Source organism: Anas platyrhynchos, chromosome 2, assembly GCF_047663525.1.
Source record: "Anas platyrhynchos isolate ZD024472 breed Pekin duck chromosome 2, IASCAAS_PekinDuck_T2T, whole genome shotgun sequence".
Classification (NCBI taxonomy): Eukaryota; Metazoa; Chordata; class Aves; order Anseriformes; family Anatidae; genus Anas; species Anas platyrhynchos.
In genome coordinates, this window is record NC_092588.1 from 8,207,285 (window position 1) to 8,220,966 (window position 13,682).

The 13,682-nt window shown below is 38.3% G+C and overlaps 2 protein-coding genes across 13 annotated transcripts in view; both read right to left on the reverse strand.

Moving 5' to 3' along the window:
* Positions 1-2,660, reverse strand: part of TG (thyroglobulin) — a 153,479-nt gene extending 150,819 nt beyond the window's left edge. Inside the window, exons 1-2 of the mRNA XM_072034290.1 lie at positions 2,501-2,660; positions 640-748 (exon numbers count right to left, since the gene is read on the reverse strand). Of these exons, the coding sequence (XP_071890391.1) occupies positions 640-748; positions 2,501-2,585 (194 nt within the window). The 5' untranslated portion in view covers positions 2,586-2,660. The remainder of the gene's footprint in view (positions 1-639; positions 749-2,500) is intronic.
* An 8,886-nt stretch (positions 2,661-11,546) lies between these two features.
* Positions 11,547-13,682, reverse strand: part of PHF20L1 (PHD finger protein 20 like 1) — a 55,006-nt gene continuing 52,870 nt past the window's right edge. For all 12 annotated transcript variants that reach the window (XM_072034294.1, XM_072034293.1, XM_072034295.1 and 9 more), the window contains one exon: positions 11,547-13,239. In XM_072034294.1, coding sequence (XP_071890395.1) covers positions 13,097-13,239 — 143 coding nt within the window. In that variant the 3' untranslated portion in view covers positions 11,547-13,096. The remainder of the gene's footprint in view (positions 13,240-13,682) is intronic.

Sequence of the window (13,682 nt, forward strand, 5' to 3'; positions counted from 1 at the left end):
CTAAACCACTGTTGTCCATGTGTTTTTTATTTCCTTTACTGCATTTAGGAGAAAACTCAACTGTGCTACTTAAAGCAGTGTGAATAACTTCTCCAAGTCAGCTTGGATGAACTATGTCAGCTGGCGTGCTGATCAAAGGTCTCATGCCTATGAGTGTGAATAGGAAGACAGCATTTGCATTACACAACATTACACAACCTCTATCAAGTATTCAATATGCAAATGATGCTACCACAATTATCCTATTAGTCTTAGATTAAATTGTAAACACAGAAATTAATTCCAGTAACAGGGAAGTAACCCAGAGAAGCTGTGGATGCCCCATCCCCGGAGGTGTTCAAGGCCAGGCTGGTTGGGGCTTTCAGCAGCCCAGTCTGGTGCAAGGTATCCTGCCCATGGCAGGGGGTTGGAGTTAGATGGTCTTTAAGGTCCCTTCCAACTCAAAAGGAAATTCTATGAATTCACTCAAGAGAGGCTGAATCTGAAACATAGCTCAATGAAGTCCATTCAGTCCAGTCCCCTGTGCCACTCATCCTCCGGTCTACTGATAGGAAGGCTCTTCAAAGCTGAAGCTAAACATTTAAATACTAGGGAAAAGTCACGGAGTAAACCAGCAGAATCAGAGCAGGGATGAATTACCTGAACTGGCCGTCTTCTGAGCACTGAGGAACATAGGTGTCTCCTCCTGCAAAAGCCTTTTCCCTCTGAAGCTCACATGGACGCAGTGGCTGGGAATCTGTCTGATATTCTGAAAGCATCAAGAAGGTAAATGCTAAATGCAGTTTCACTGTGAGCCTGTTTGTATCAAAACCCTGTTAAATGCCAGTGCTGTACAGTGAAAGTCCCAGGTTCATGAGCCCTCCATGCATTTCTACACAGGACAGCACTGAACAGACAAGCTGGGCTGCCAGATGTGGGATAAGCATGTGACGGAGGTCTTTCCCAGGCCTGTATTTAATTATCAGCTCTGTTCTGTACTAATACAGCATAATTTTCTGATATCTGAGTAGTTTTCTTAGAGTTAGCTGTGTTTACCTCCACAAAACAGTGTTTTGCCATAACCACAACTATTTCTCACAGGGAGGAACATCACTGATATTGTTTCTGTGAACAAATAAAGCTAAATAATTACTATTCAATCAAAAGGAAAGGTATTTACTCTTAATCTCATGAAAGACTTCTTCTTAAAATACCTTCTTAATCTCATGAATTCTTTAAAGGAATCAATGCCTAGCAGGTAGTGTCAGACTATGAGTCTTAATTTACTACTTCTTAATTTTTTTACCAGTACAAGTGGTTAGGTACGGAAGCCACCAAGCAAGAGGACAGTTTGCTCTTCAGTTCTTAATGCATTCAAAACCAAATTTTTAAGGAGTTTTAGGAGAACAATGAAATTCAGTAGTGATTTTTTAAAAATAATTTATTATTATTATTATTAATTATTATTATTATTATTATTATTATTATTATTATTATTATTTTCACAGAACAGATTAGTTGATCTGACAGATTCCCTGTCCTCAAAATCTGAGGAATATCATGCTTTTAATTCTGTTGAACAGTTCTAAAATAAATAAATAAATAAATAAATGCAGTAAACAAAGCCATAAATGCAGATTTAGACCATCGATTCACTAAGTGCAATATTTGATTTGAGTGCAACCATATGTATAGCAGTGTAAATACTTCATAAGTTTTCTGAATACTTTCAGCCTCTGATTTGCAGCTCTGGGACTTGAGCCAGAGGTGTTTTTTGTGCACTTCAGAACTCTCAATCACTTTTATCTGTGATTTTTTTTCTGTGTCCCCTTAAGCCCATGTAAAAATTGCCACGAGACTCTAAAGGTTTTTTAGGTTAGATCACCTATAGATATCTATATGCTGACAAACCTCACACCATTCTCAAACGCGACTCACGCAGTTTCTGTAGGGTGTGTGGAGATCCCTTTGTACAGTGCCAGAGGCAGCCTACTGAGGCACCTGAGTTAAAATGTTAATGGGTGGCTCAAACTGCTTATCATGCAGGACTAGCAAACTTGTTTTTTTTTTAAGCAGAACGAAGAGAGTTGGTGACAGCATTCAGACTATTCAATATCTTAAATTGGTGATACAGCCTAAATTAGATGATGGGACACATGAGCAGAAGATATAACCTGATGAACCTTAGCTTTGCTGTAGCAGCACCCTTTCCTGTCCAAGCTTCTCTACTCCAGCCTGTTCTTCCAGAAGACTTTGTTTTTCCACCCAGAGTCCAGGTGGACTTGAACTCAGACTACTCTAATCACAGTTAAATCCTCACAGCTCAGGATTTAACCTAGAGCTCAAACTCAGTCTGCACAGCACACAATAATCGCATGCCAACAACTCAAGATTATTATCTACATCTACCAATGATTCAAGATCAATACCTACTTAGTTGGATTAACGCAAAGAGCATCACAAAGATCACAGGAGCTGTCACTACTGGACATGAGCAAAGGAAAAGGACAAGCATACTTACCAAATATATTGGCTGCTGCTATGTTAATAAAGCAAAGAAGGGCGCAAACTGGGATGGAGCCCATCTTGCGATGGGAGGGCTCCATTCCCTGGTGTCACTGCGACAGCCCTGCACACTACATGTAGCCCTCGCCTGCCTTTTTATAGCAACCACTGTTCCAATAAATTCACTTATGTGCTGGTAGACTGGCCATGGAGCTGGGCGAGTGACGCATGTGATACTTCTGAGAAAACCACAAGGGGCCCCTTCACCTGGAGCTGCCCTCGTGGTTTCCATCAGCAAGCCCTCACCCCTCTGTAGGGAGCACTCCTGAGCCCAGTCACTGGAAAGGAGAATGAGCAGCAGCAGGCAAAGGGGGTGCCTGGGGGGACTTCGTTAAATTGCCACGCACATTGAGCAGATTGACATTGCCCTGGCCAAAGATCCTCTTGTCACCTGTGCAACCATTTGCACTGAGTTAGAGCTTTAAGTACGATATTTTGACTTTATTAAGACTTTGTGCCCCTTATTAGAAGCACATTTTTGGGGAGATTTCTAGAAAGCCTAGATGGCTTCTAGAAAGCCAGTATGGGGACAGGCAAGATGGAGGCTTCCAAACAGGGCAGCGCTATGAGCAAATACACCTCGTGGTTCAGTTGTTAAGTGAGAAGCGGGATAGATGAAGCTCCACTGATTATGAAGGGAATTGAGGGTCAGAGTCAAATGCATTCAACCTTCAGCTTCCACTTGCACCAAGCGCTTTATGCTGCCAAATATTTGGCTGGAAGTAGCTTAGCTTCTGAGGCTTCATCTTCTAGGTGTTATACGTGTATGACAATTAAGCATGTTAACACAAATCATTTCTTCTGGGAACTTATTACATGCAAGATCCTCAACCTAAAACAATTCAGAACTATTACTTCCTTGGTTCCAGAGTATCATTTCTTACTTGTCCACCTCTTATGACTCTTAGTAGCATCTACCTGCAAGAGAAATTATAAGAACTCACATTCACCTAAAGCTAGCTGGACAACCAGGCCCAGAAGAATTAGCTAAATAATAACAGAAGCACACGTTTGAGGTTGGAATTAGGCTGATTTCATGAAAAAAAAGTGACAGCAGCACTCTTATTAGTTACCCATGGGTACTGGAGAGTCTAGAAAGAATTCCATCGATACCCTCTTACAGACCATGACTGTGCCTATGCTAACAGTGATTCAAGCATCTTTCTGTCTGGGCTGTAGACCTCTTAAGTGCTACAGCATTTGATATATATAGTAAATGTGACCTCAAACAGCTGTACAAGCTTGCTTTACCAGGATTAGTCTTTTTCAAATGAGTGGGGCTATATTTGGACTTCATTTTCAAGCAGTCTATTCTGGTTTTAAGTCAGTAGTCAGCAGAAAGATCAAGCTAGGAAACAACGAAAAACATGTCCAGTGTAGAGGGCAGGCTGAAAAAGGCACCTTCAAAGGCATAAAGAAAATTTCTGTAACAGCCTGGATTAAGCAGACACAAAAAGAAAATGAATTTCTGGATTAGTGCAGCGTATGTAGGGAAATACACATGCAGATCAAAGCCCTCACACCAAACAAAGAACAGAATTAGCACTAGGGGGGTTGAATTGTAAAAGATTTTAAGTCTGACCATGAAATACATTCCACACTTTTCTGGATATTTGCTTCAAGAGTCTCAGGTTTGTGTCTGACCACCACTCCAGTGGGGCAGTTACAGAGGAGCAACAAGAGCCAGCACAGCTCCATGCCATGGGCTCTCCAGGGGCAGCAGGTTCTGTGCTTACATGTAAAACAATGGGGTAAAGGGGGAGCAATGCATTTATTTAATCCATTTTCTAAAGTTAGTCCAAAACTGTTATTCAGGCAATTGCTTTCAGGCAATCCTTGCACAGCAAATGGGGAGAGAGAGGCTTTTTATGGTAAATGTTCACTTTCCTCCTCCTCCTTTGCTGACTACCAAAGGTCATTAGTAGTTATAATGGAATAATGCAGACAGGAAACCAAGGCGGTCTCAAAGGGCTGTTATTAAGAGAAAGGAGCACAAATCTACAGTATCTGCATACTGTTGTTTCCCAAGACTGCTTTTTATTTCCTTCAAAAACACTCAGAAAACAACCTCTGAACTATGCAAGTGGGAAGGGCAGCCAAGTCTTAAAAGTCTCTTCAAAAGCCAAGTGTGAGAGAGTGCTGGCAATCCGTATCACTTAAACCACTTCTAGATGTGCATCACACCGCGATGGGCATTTTGGTACATGCAAGTTCAGTGGGATGCAATAGCCCATGGATCAAAAAAAAAAAAAAAAAAAAGTAGTTTACAGAGCAATATATGCAATCCACATTCTTTAGAGGAAAAAGAAAAAAAAGACACATGATCTGTGGCTGGTGAGACAAATTAAGAAAAAGCTCAGTGCATAACATTCCCTTCAGTAAAGGGACAACGGCATTGAGCTCTATTTTTAGCACTTGGGAAAAGATGGAAAAATATCTCAAATTAGCTCATCACTGATGGTAAGCAAAGAAGCAAGTGGAAAAGGTCCCTGCAGCTAATATGGCCTGAAAAGTAGTTTGTCTTCAAAATCATTGCTTTAGTGCTGTAAATGAAGGTTTTATTTGTTGTATGCAGTGTCAAAAATCAACTCAATCTAGATTATAGTTGATTGGGAAAAAGAAAAAATGTCAGCATGATGATACATGCTGTTGAAATCCCAGACCTTAAGGGAGAAGCAGTGATTTATCCAGTGTTCCAGTTTTGCATTTACTTTTTTTAGCAGAAAAATTGCACAGATTTGTGTAAGTGTCATGATTACATAGCAGAAAGGCTAAGTGCTACCTGTATAGGTATACATAAACATCTATATCCACAGAAAAGTTGCTTTCACACAAATAAAGCTTGAGCCTGAGAAACCTTATATTAATGAAAGATCTTAAAGAAGTCTCCTGAACATGGCAGCAAATTGGAAGTAAAAATTTTAAGAATGGCACTCTTTGTCACCCTATGCCCATACCATGTATTTAATTTACTTTTTAAATAACTGCTTTTCTGTTTTAAATAGGAAACAAATAGCGGCCCATCCTCTCCCACATTTTAAGAAAACCATGCAGAATCATAGACTCGTGCTATTCCTTAGTGGCTTAGCTTTCCTTTGTGAGCACAAAATATTTCATGTTTGGGACATTTCTTCTCAAGCATGAGACTCTTTCCCAGCTTCTTCACATGATCTTGGTGTAGATAACAATAACTAGATCTTGTGAAGCACTTGTTAGCTCTAATTTAATCCTCAAAAAAGGACACAAATGTCAAAGTGTGACAAAATTAAAAGATGAAAAGCATAGCCCCACCAGATAATACGAGTTCCAGTCACTTCACACTTTGTGTTCTTCAGATTGAAAGAATGATGGGGAAGCAGCTGAACACTAAAGTTAGCTGAGTCAGAAAAGTAGGCAGAAGACTTCTCAAATTATTATTATTATTATTATTATTATTATTATTATTATTATTATTATTATTATTATTATTATTATTATTATTATTATTTTTTGTACTATCATTCACCAGTTGGCAAAGTGCCTTTGGTGACAGAAGAACCTAAAGAAGCCCACTTAACAAAACTTGAATTTATTTTTACCTCTCCAGAAACAAACCATTCCTAGGATAGATGAAATGGCTTTTTTTTTTTTTTTCTTACATATTCTTATGTAAGAAACAAATCTTACATATTTTCTTACATAGCTAACAGGAGATAGCACGATTTTCCTCTAAGGATGTCTAACCTTGTCAATAGAAGGTACAAAAACATTTATCTTAATCTTATAGCATCTGGAACACAGACAGTTTTGAACCCCCAAGCAGAATTCTGCTCTGCAGTCAGCAGTGGAGTGATGGATGGATCTGCGTGCTTCGTAGATTCAGTATCTGGCAACTGCAAACTAATGCACGTGAGAAGAGACATCCCTAGTCACACAAGGATATCAACAAAGTGCTGAATGTCTGGTGTTTGTAGGACAAAATTATCTTTGGTCTTTTTGACAATGCGATACTTAGCCTTCTTTGAAATGAATGCAACAGTGTATATATAGCTCATGAAGACAGATTTCTCCTTGAACTTGCTTTTTAAGTCCTGCTGCCACACAAGGAAGCTGTGGAATTCATTATGCCACCTGAGGGTGGTGGAGGTATAAAAGACAGAAATTAATGAAAAATGATGGATTAAACAAACTCATGGAGAAGAAATCTATCAGCAACCAATAAAACTGATACATCTTCATAAAGATTTTGTTTGAGGTAACATTTGTTTTCCAGAACTGAAAGCTACATTAAAGGAAATACCAACTTGCACTGAGCCTTTATAGTCAATAGATTTCTGTGGATGCTCAACATTATGCTTCTGCCTAACATAAGGTACTGGATGGCTAGATCTTCGGTCTGATTCAGGGCTAGAAAAAAGTGTTTTAGATATTGCTCCAAGATCTGAATTTGGTCATCTCTCTTCAGTTTCAGAGAGCATTTTGAGATGGTGTCTTCAATAATGAAGAAAACATCTACATCAGAGTAACATTTTTTTTTTTTAAATATGTTCAAGATCATAGCAATTTTTGCTATGTGAACAACTAAACTATTTCTGTGTATTAGTGACTTGTTTAAACACTGCCTGATTTCATTTTTGCCCCAGTCCACAAGAGGGCTAGGACAGGAATATTCTCAGCATTGTTGGCTCATTTCCTACTACAGCACAATCCTGAACAACCATTTGTAGGCAATATTACAATACAAGAAATCATTAAAATAACCTTAAGTTGTTTTGTAATGACACCACACGCAGACACAAAACTAGATAAATGCTCTTAGAAGGCAGGCATCAGCCCACAAAGAGATACCACTGCAACTAAGTTGTCAAAAGACCCTTTCAAGAACCAAGTGCATTGCAAAACTCAACACTTGAAACTGTTAAAACACCAAAGCAATTCAGGAACAGAAAGTCTTCTGATTACTTCATTGCGCAGTAAGAGAGCATTTGTTACTGCAAATAATTTATTGTTTATATAATTCAGCTACAGGGTAAAATACAACTGAAGATCCCCTAAGGTTTTGAGATGTACACAGATAAAGATTATCCATCACTGTATGTAGTTTATTGACCACAGGCTAAACACGAGTGAAGTTTCCCTACTGCTTTAAAACAAAATAAAAAATATAAAAGCAAATGCTCACCAACTCACTAAAACTAAAGTCCACTGAATGGAAGCCCAGGCACATCATCTCAACAGACCTTTATTGTATTAGAATGCAGTCAACATTATTGCTATTATTAAAAAAAAAAAAATCACAAAAGAAAGTACTTTGCGTCTCTCGTAGATGTCATCCTAGTGCACTGCTGCCTCTCTCGGCGTGGTTAGTGACAATACACTGACGCACAGGGCTACAGCTGAACACGGCGGCTCTCACCAGTCTTACAGAAGAGGAAGCTGCTGTTTGAGCAATCAGCAGTTGAACTGGCTTCAGGTATTCACGGCTGGCTCGTCTACAGCTTACACAGCCCAGTGTGCGCATAAAGGGAAATCCACTCCCAAATAATTTTTCATGCTAGTTCGTTTTCTCCACACGCTCTCCAATTTTTCATTTGGGTTGTTCAGGCTGGTGCAGAGTGGCCGCCGAGTGCTCACTCTACTCTTTGCGCAGTGCATTTTCACAGTTGTTACATGCTCCGTATTTATTTTCCATATATAAACAGACATACACACAGTGTATAATAGTTATTGCTAAAGACAGATCCCTATAACTGATGCTGAGGACGTAACAGTATAATAAAAATCATTACTGAAGTATTTCAAAAACTTTGTAAAGTGATCACCTATAGCCACATAGTCTCAGTATAATGGAAAATTAGTAGCAGCTAATCAAATGCAAAGAGAGCAATGGATTAGAGCCTCTGGTTTTAATAAGCACTGTGAAATTAAGGCCGACAGACTGCAACATTTGTAAGCAGTAGAGAGAACACACAAGGTTCCAGTCTTTTAAATTGACACGGCAAAGGTGATTCCCATTCACAATGAGTGGCATAATTGCAAGACCCCCTTCACCCATCAGCACCTCCAGAGAGCTGGTAATAAGGCGAGGATCTCAAGATGGATGAGCTGCCCACTTCTTGTTACAAAGCTCCTGCTTGCAGTGCTTCTTGTCTCTGATTTTGTGGCTGATTTTAACATCACACTCTGGTTATCTCAGTGCAGGATCTGTTTTCTGTCTTTTAAAGTCTCAGTGAAAAATATTTGCAGTTTTCCTTCAAATACAGAGGAAAAACATTCTGTTTTGCAAGCATTAAAATACCTCTATAAATTCACAGCAAAGTCTAAGTGACTCCTGTACATGAAAACCTCCTTCTTGGTAAGTAGCTGGAGCCCAACAGAGCTAATGTGTAGGTTTTTTGTTTGGCTGTTTTGTTTTTGCAGAATTATTTTGAGCCCAGCTAAACTAGAAGCCAGATGGGAGCAGGAAGAGATCAACATTTGCACGATATCAGATGTGTACTAGAGGAAGGCAGCAAAACCATCTAAAGATTTTGTTGTGGTACACAAAATCTGACTGTACACGGCTTGTAGAACACTTAAGACATAAGAGAAGAGCAGAGGAGCCCTTTCCCTATAATCCCTTCCCCCAACAACCAGAAAAAAAAAATAATGGGCAGGATTGAAACCCTCCTGGCATCATGAAACAGGACAGAGTGCAGAAAACTGAAGAACAAAATGAGAAACAGATGCCAAGGTGGAAAACAGACAAAGAGCACATGTAGAAACTTAGATATCACATGAAGAGACAGGAGGATGTCAGCTCTACAAGAGGACTGCACCCCTGGAAGAACAGCTCCAATTCTCTGCAAGCCAGCAAAGAAAACCCATCAGAAAACCGAAACTCATCTTCTAAATAGGGTTATGGACTTCTGTGGCTGCAAATTACTCTATACTTGAACAAAGGTCTATGCATCTAAGGCCAGAATATCCAAAATATGGGCATTTCCTCCCTACAGCCACCCAAAAACAGTTAGTAGGAAGTATCTGCCAACCCATTCCCTGCCGTACAATTTCATGCAACTCTCATTTTAGAACTGAAACATAGGTGGCCCCTCATACACGTTATCTGATAACGCCACCGTTTCCCTTATGACTGTAATAAGGATGTCCTGCTGCCACCACTGCAACTGAAAACACAGTTTCTGATGTGGATGGCTATGTTACGGGCACTGGAAAAAAGGTTTGAAGCAACTCATTCCTGATACTCTCCATAAGAAAAAACAGTGTGGATGAAATCCAGACAAAAAGCTAGGCATTTAAAGGCTCCACAAGTTTGTCATTTAGCCTTGTGGAATCACAAGTATAATGTCACTTCCCTTTTATTACTTAAAAGTTAAAAGGTGGCTGCAAACTTAAAAAAAAAATAATATATGTATTTTACCTTCCTGAGCACAAGCATCAAAAACAGTTATTACAGCACCACATACTATTATTCCCTCCTTGAAGACAGCCTCCTTTGTCATACAGCACAAGAAAGTGCAATTCATAGCCAGGTAAGTGATGTTGCTAAGAGACTGTGTATAGATCCCTGGATTATTTATTGAGGAAGCAGGAAGACAGATGGAAAATGATGCCTACAGAACAACAAAAAAGATTCCCTTGATGTCAGCTAGACTTAATAGTATGAACCAGAACACATCAGGTTTGACTGGCACATGAGCAAAGCATTCAACTGTAGGTTATACTCTGTGCAAAACACTTGGCCTTTTATGGCACTTGACTTGTAAGTGTTCAAAAAAAAAACTTTCTCAAGTACTCAGATGTATGGGATGCTTTTGAAACCGGGGCCAAAACTAACATACATGTGTCACAGACTAACGTCACAATTTGAGAAAGTAAACCAAGACAAGTTTGTGAAGCATTCGGGCAACGCAAAATGAATGTATCATAACACTCTCCTTAAGAAAACTAGGATTATATTTTTTTTACAAGATATGATTGCTTGCAAGATTTTTTTCCTCTATTTATAATGATTGACTACACAAGAAATGAAGGTAAAAAATAAATATTAAACAGATTATTTGTTTTTGTTAGCACAGTCCATGCTGAATAAGGTAAGATCCTGAGGGATAAGGTTATGTACTCATGTAAATTTAGAGACTGCTGCAAAGAGCTGCAAGGACAACTCCAAGTCTGTCCTCATGACGTCCTTTTCAGGAAATTCCTCCATCCCTGCACTTCCCTTTCTCCCACCTGGAATCTCTCCGAACACCTCCACCTTCAGTAACATTTACAGTTATATTACATCACACACATGCACACACATTGCATAATATCGCTACAGTGTATGCTGTATAAATTAGGTAAATACACTCCACTTTGTTTCAAAGTAATTCACCAGGATTTACACTTCTGTTATACAGTACACACAGTACCACATTCAGGGATATGCAGCAAGTGAATAATATGAGTCTCACATATCAAAAAGCAAGTAGGTCACTCAGCTGTTCATATTGGTTTAAGCGGTAATTTAAGCATCCAACTATATAACACAGAGTACTTTATTTATTAACAGTTGCTATAAAAATGTCAACAACCCCTCAGCTGCTGTATTCTTCCTGTATTAGGAAGTTGCCGATCACGGTGCTATAATTGACTTCCATGTTATCATACAGATCTGTAATATCTCCTATAAGCTTGACATGGTAAGACTTCTTAAATAGCAACCACTCTGTAACACAGGCTTACATTTTGTTTTCGACATCAAGAGTGATAACTTACTTCAGACATGACAGACAGACAGGAGATGTCAGGGTAGGTATGTTTTAGCAATGAACCAGCCACGCTACTTTCTCAATTATGGTTTTATCATGAAAGTTCAATGCACAGGTTGCAAAGTCTTTCCCAGATAATCCATCTTTGGCACATTTTTTCAATTTAAAGAATCAAAAGGCAGTCCAGGAATTTTTGATTTTTGATGGTCTGTACATTATTGTAATCACATTTTACACTTATATGTAGATCAGGAAGAAAAATGGAAAATGTAGAGTATGCAGAATAGTTTTAATAAACAGTTTTACATACAGTACCTTACATATAGAACAGTGTGTTTGCAAATTTAAATAATTTTTGAATGTACAGTGGCTTGTACTCTTATCAAAAGGTAAATTCAAGTTTACCGTCTATCGGTTCTAAAATGCATTTATACAGATAACTAGAACTGATAAACAGATGCGAGGCATAAAATGTTCAAGTATCTTAATGTCATCAGTTAAATAGCCTCCTTTTAACAGTCATATTTTACAAATTTCAAAACCTGTACATACATTATTTTCAATTTTAGAAACTGCTTGTTAAAAGGTAACATTTCATGTTAACCACCAGTTCTTATAGTCTATTGTAATAAAACTAGACATGTAGATATAAATGTATATAGTATGTATATATGTACATGTGTATCTATACACATATACATACACATACAAGTATGTATGTAGCACTGGGTACAGCGGCAACTTAACAGCACAGGGAAAGTCCTGGGCTCAAAAACCAGCAAGAGCTAACAGAGCAACTAGGTTGCCTTTGGTTTCATGATGTTTCATTCACTGAAGCTGGACATTTTTATAAAAAAATGTGTAATGTATCTTGCAATATTTATCCTAGTGGTTTAGTATATTCACAGCCACAGACAGTTTTGCTTCTCTTGTCATTCCTCATCCCAGCTGAGGATGGTAAAGTTTTAGAGGGCACAAACCAGAATAGAGCTATCCAGGACCAAAAGGGTACTTTGAACTCTGAATACTGCCATATAACATTTAAAAAAAAATAAAAATAAAAACAAAAACCCACCTACATACAATTTGGGGTGGATTGCTGGCACCAAGTAGGACTTTGGAAAAAAACCTTCATGTAAGCCATAATAAAAATCTCATCCCAGTGGTTGTAAATATTATTTGGCACATCTGACCACTATTTGCCACTTATGTTTTAAAGGAGCCTAAGGGTGCTGTAATAAGGATTTCTATTTAAAAAAATACTTTAAAAAGGAGGCCATGACAAGTAGTTTCTTTCAAAATCAAAGCTAGTATGCTCATTTTCCTGAACATTCATGAGAGAAGGAAATAATCTATAAATTTTCTTGTAGAGAGGATACAGATCTCTCTGTGTCTATCTTTCACTAGCAAGATAAGAGGAATTAATTGAAAATACAGTTCTCAATAACTTTTAGTCAGTGGAATACTGAATTTAGAATTTTCTGCCAAAGGTTTCAAAATAGTAGCATTGTTCTTCGCAGAGTGTTTGTTCAGCTTTCTTGTACACAGAAGTTTCCTTGTTTATCATGTTAAGATCAAATCAAATTTTTCAGTGTGTAATACATTACATTTTGAGGTTTGGACATTGAATATTCAGATTTTCAGTACAACAGATTTCTTACTCTAGATTTCCTCTCCTTTCTCTAAAGCTTCAGGCTATTAATGTAATCAGCAAAGAACTATATAAATGCTCAGCTTTTTGCTGTCTTCCTGTCAGTCTTGTGGCTAGTAAGAAAATTCACCGTAGAGAACCTATTTTCATTCCTTTATTCTTCCTTTTGTCATACAGAGCAAAGCGTTGCTATTTGCTGTACTTTCCCCATGTCAATTAAGAGCTGTTTGATACGCCTCTTGAGCTGAGGCAATCTTGCCAGAGGATCTGGTGGCTCCAGTTCTCCAGTGAAATCCAACCAGCTTTCTAAAACTACAGAAGTAAAATAGAGAAGAAATTGGTTAGAATGAGTCTCTGATAAATAATTCTCATAAAAATTAAACTTTTCTTTCTATCTTATCTTTAATAAGAAGGGAAAAATATACTTAGGCTGTGATTTCTATTTAACAGAAGAAAACAGGGAAACGACCACTAATTCAGTGTTTCACTCAAACAATCCAAACATATCTTCTAATCTGATTATTATAAAAAATGTGCCTGGGAGAAAATTATACCCTTAGCTGACAACTTACTGTCTACACACACACACAAAAGAAACATCAAATTCAAAGCCTTCTTGCTATGACAGATCTGCAACAGTAAATGTAATCCTTGACACAAGGATCAGAGAAATTCTAGGCTCACTTCTGTCACTTTTACATGTTCCTAGTTGCAAGGTTCAGACTACAGAACAGCTTTCCAGTCTTCAAACAAAT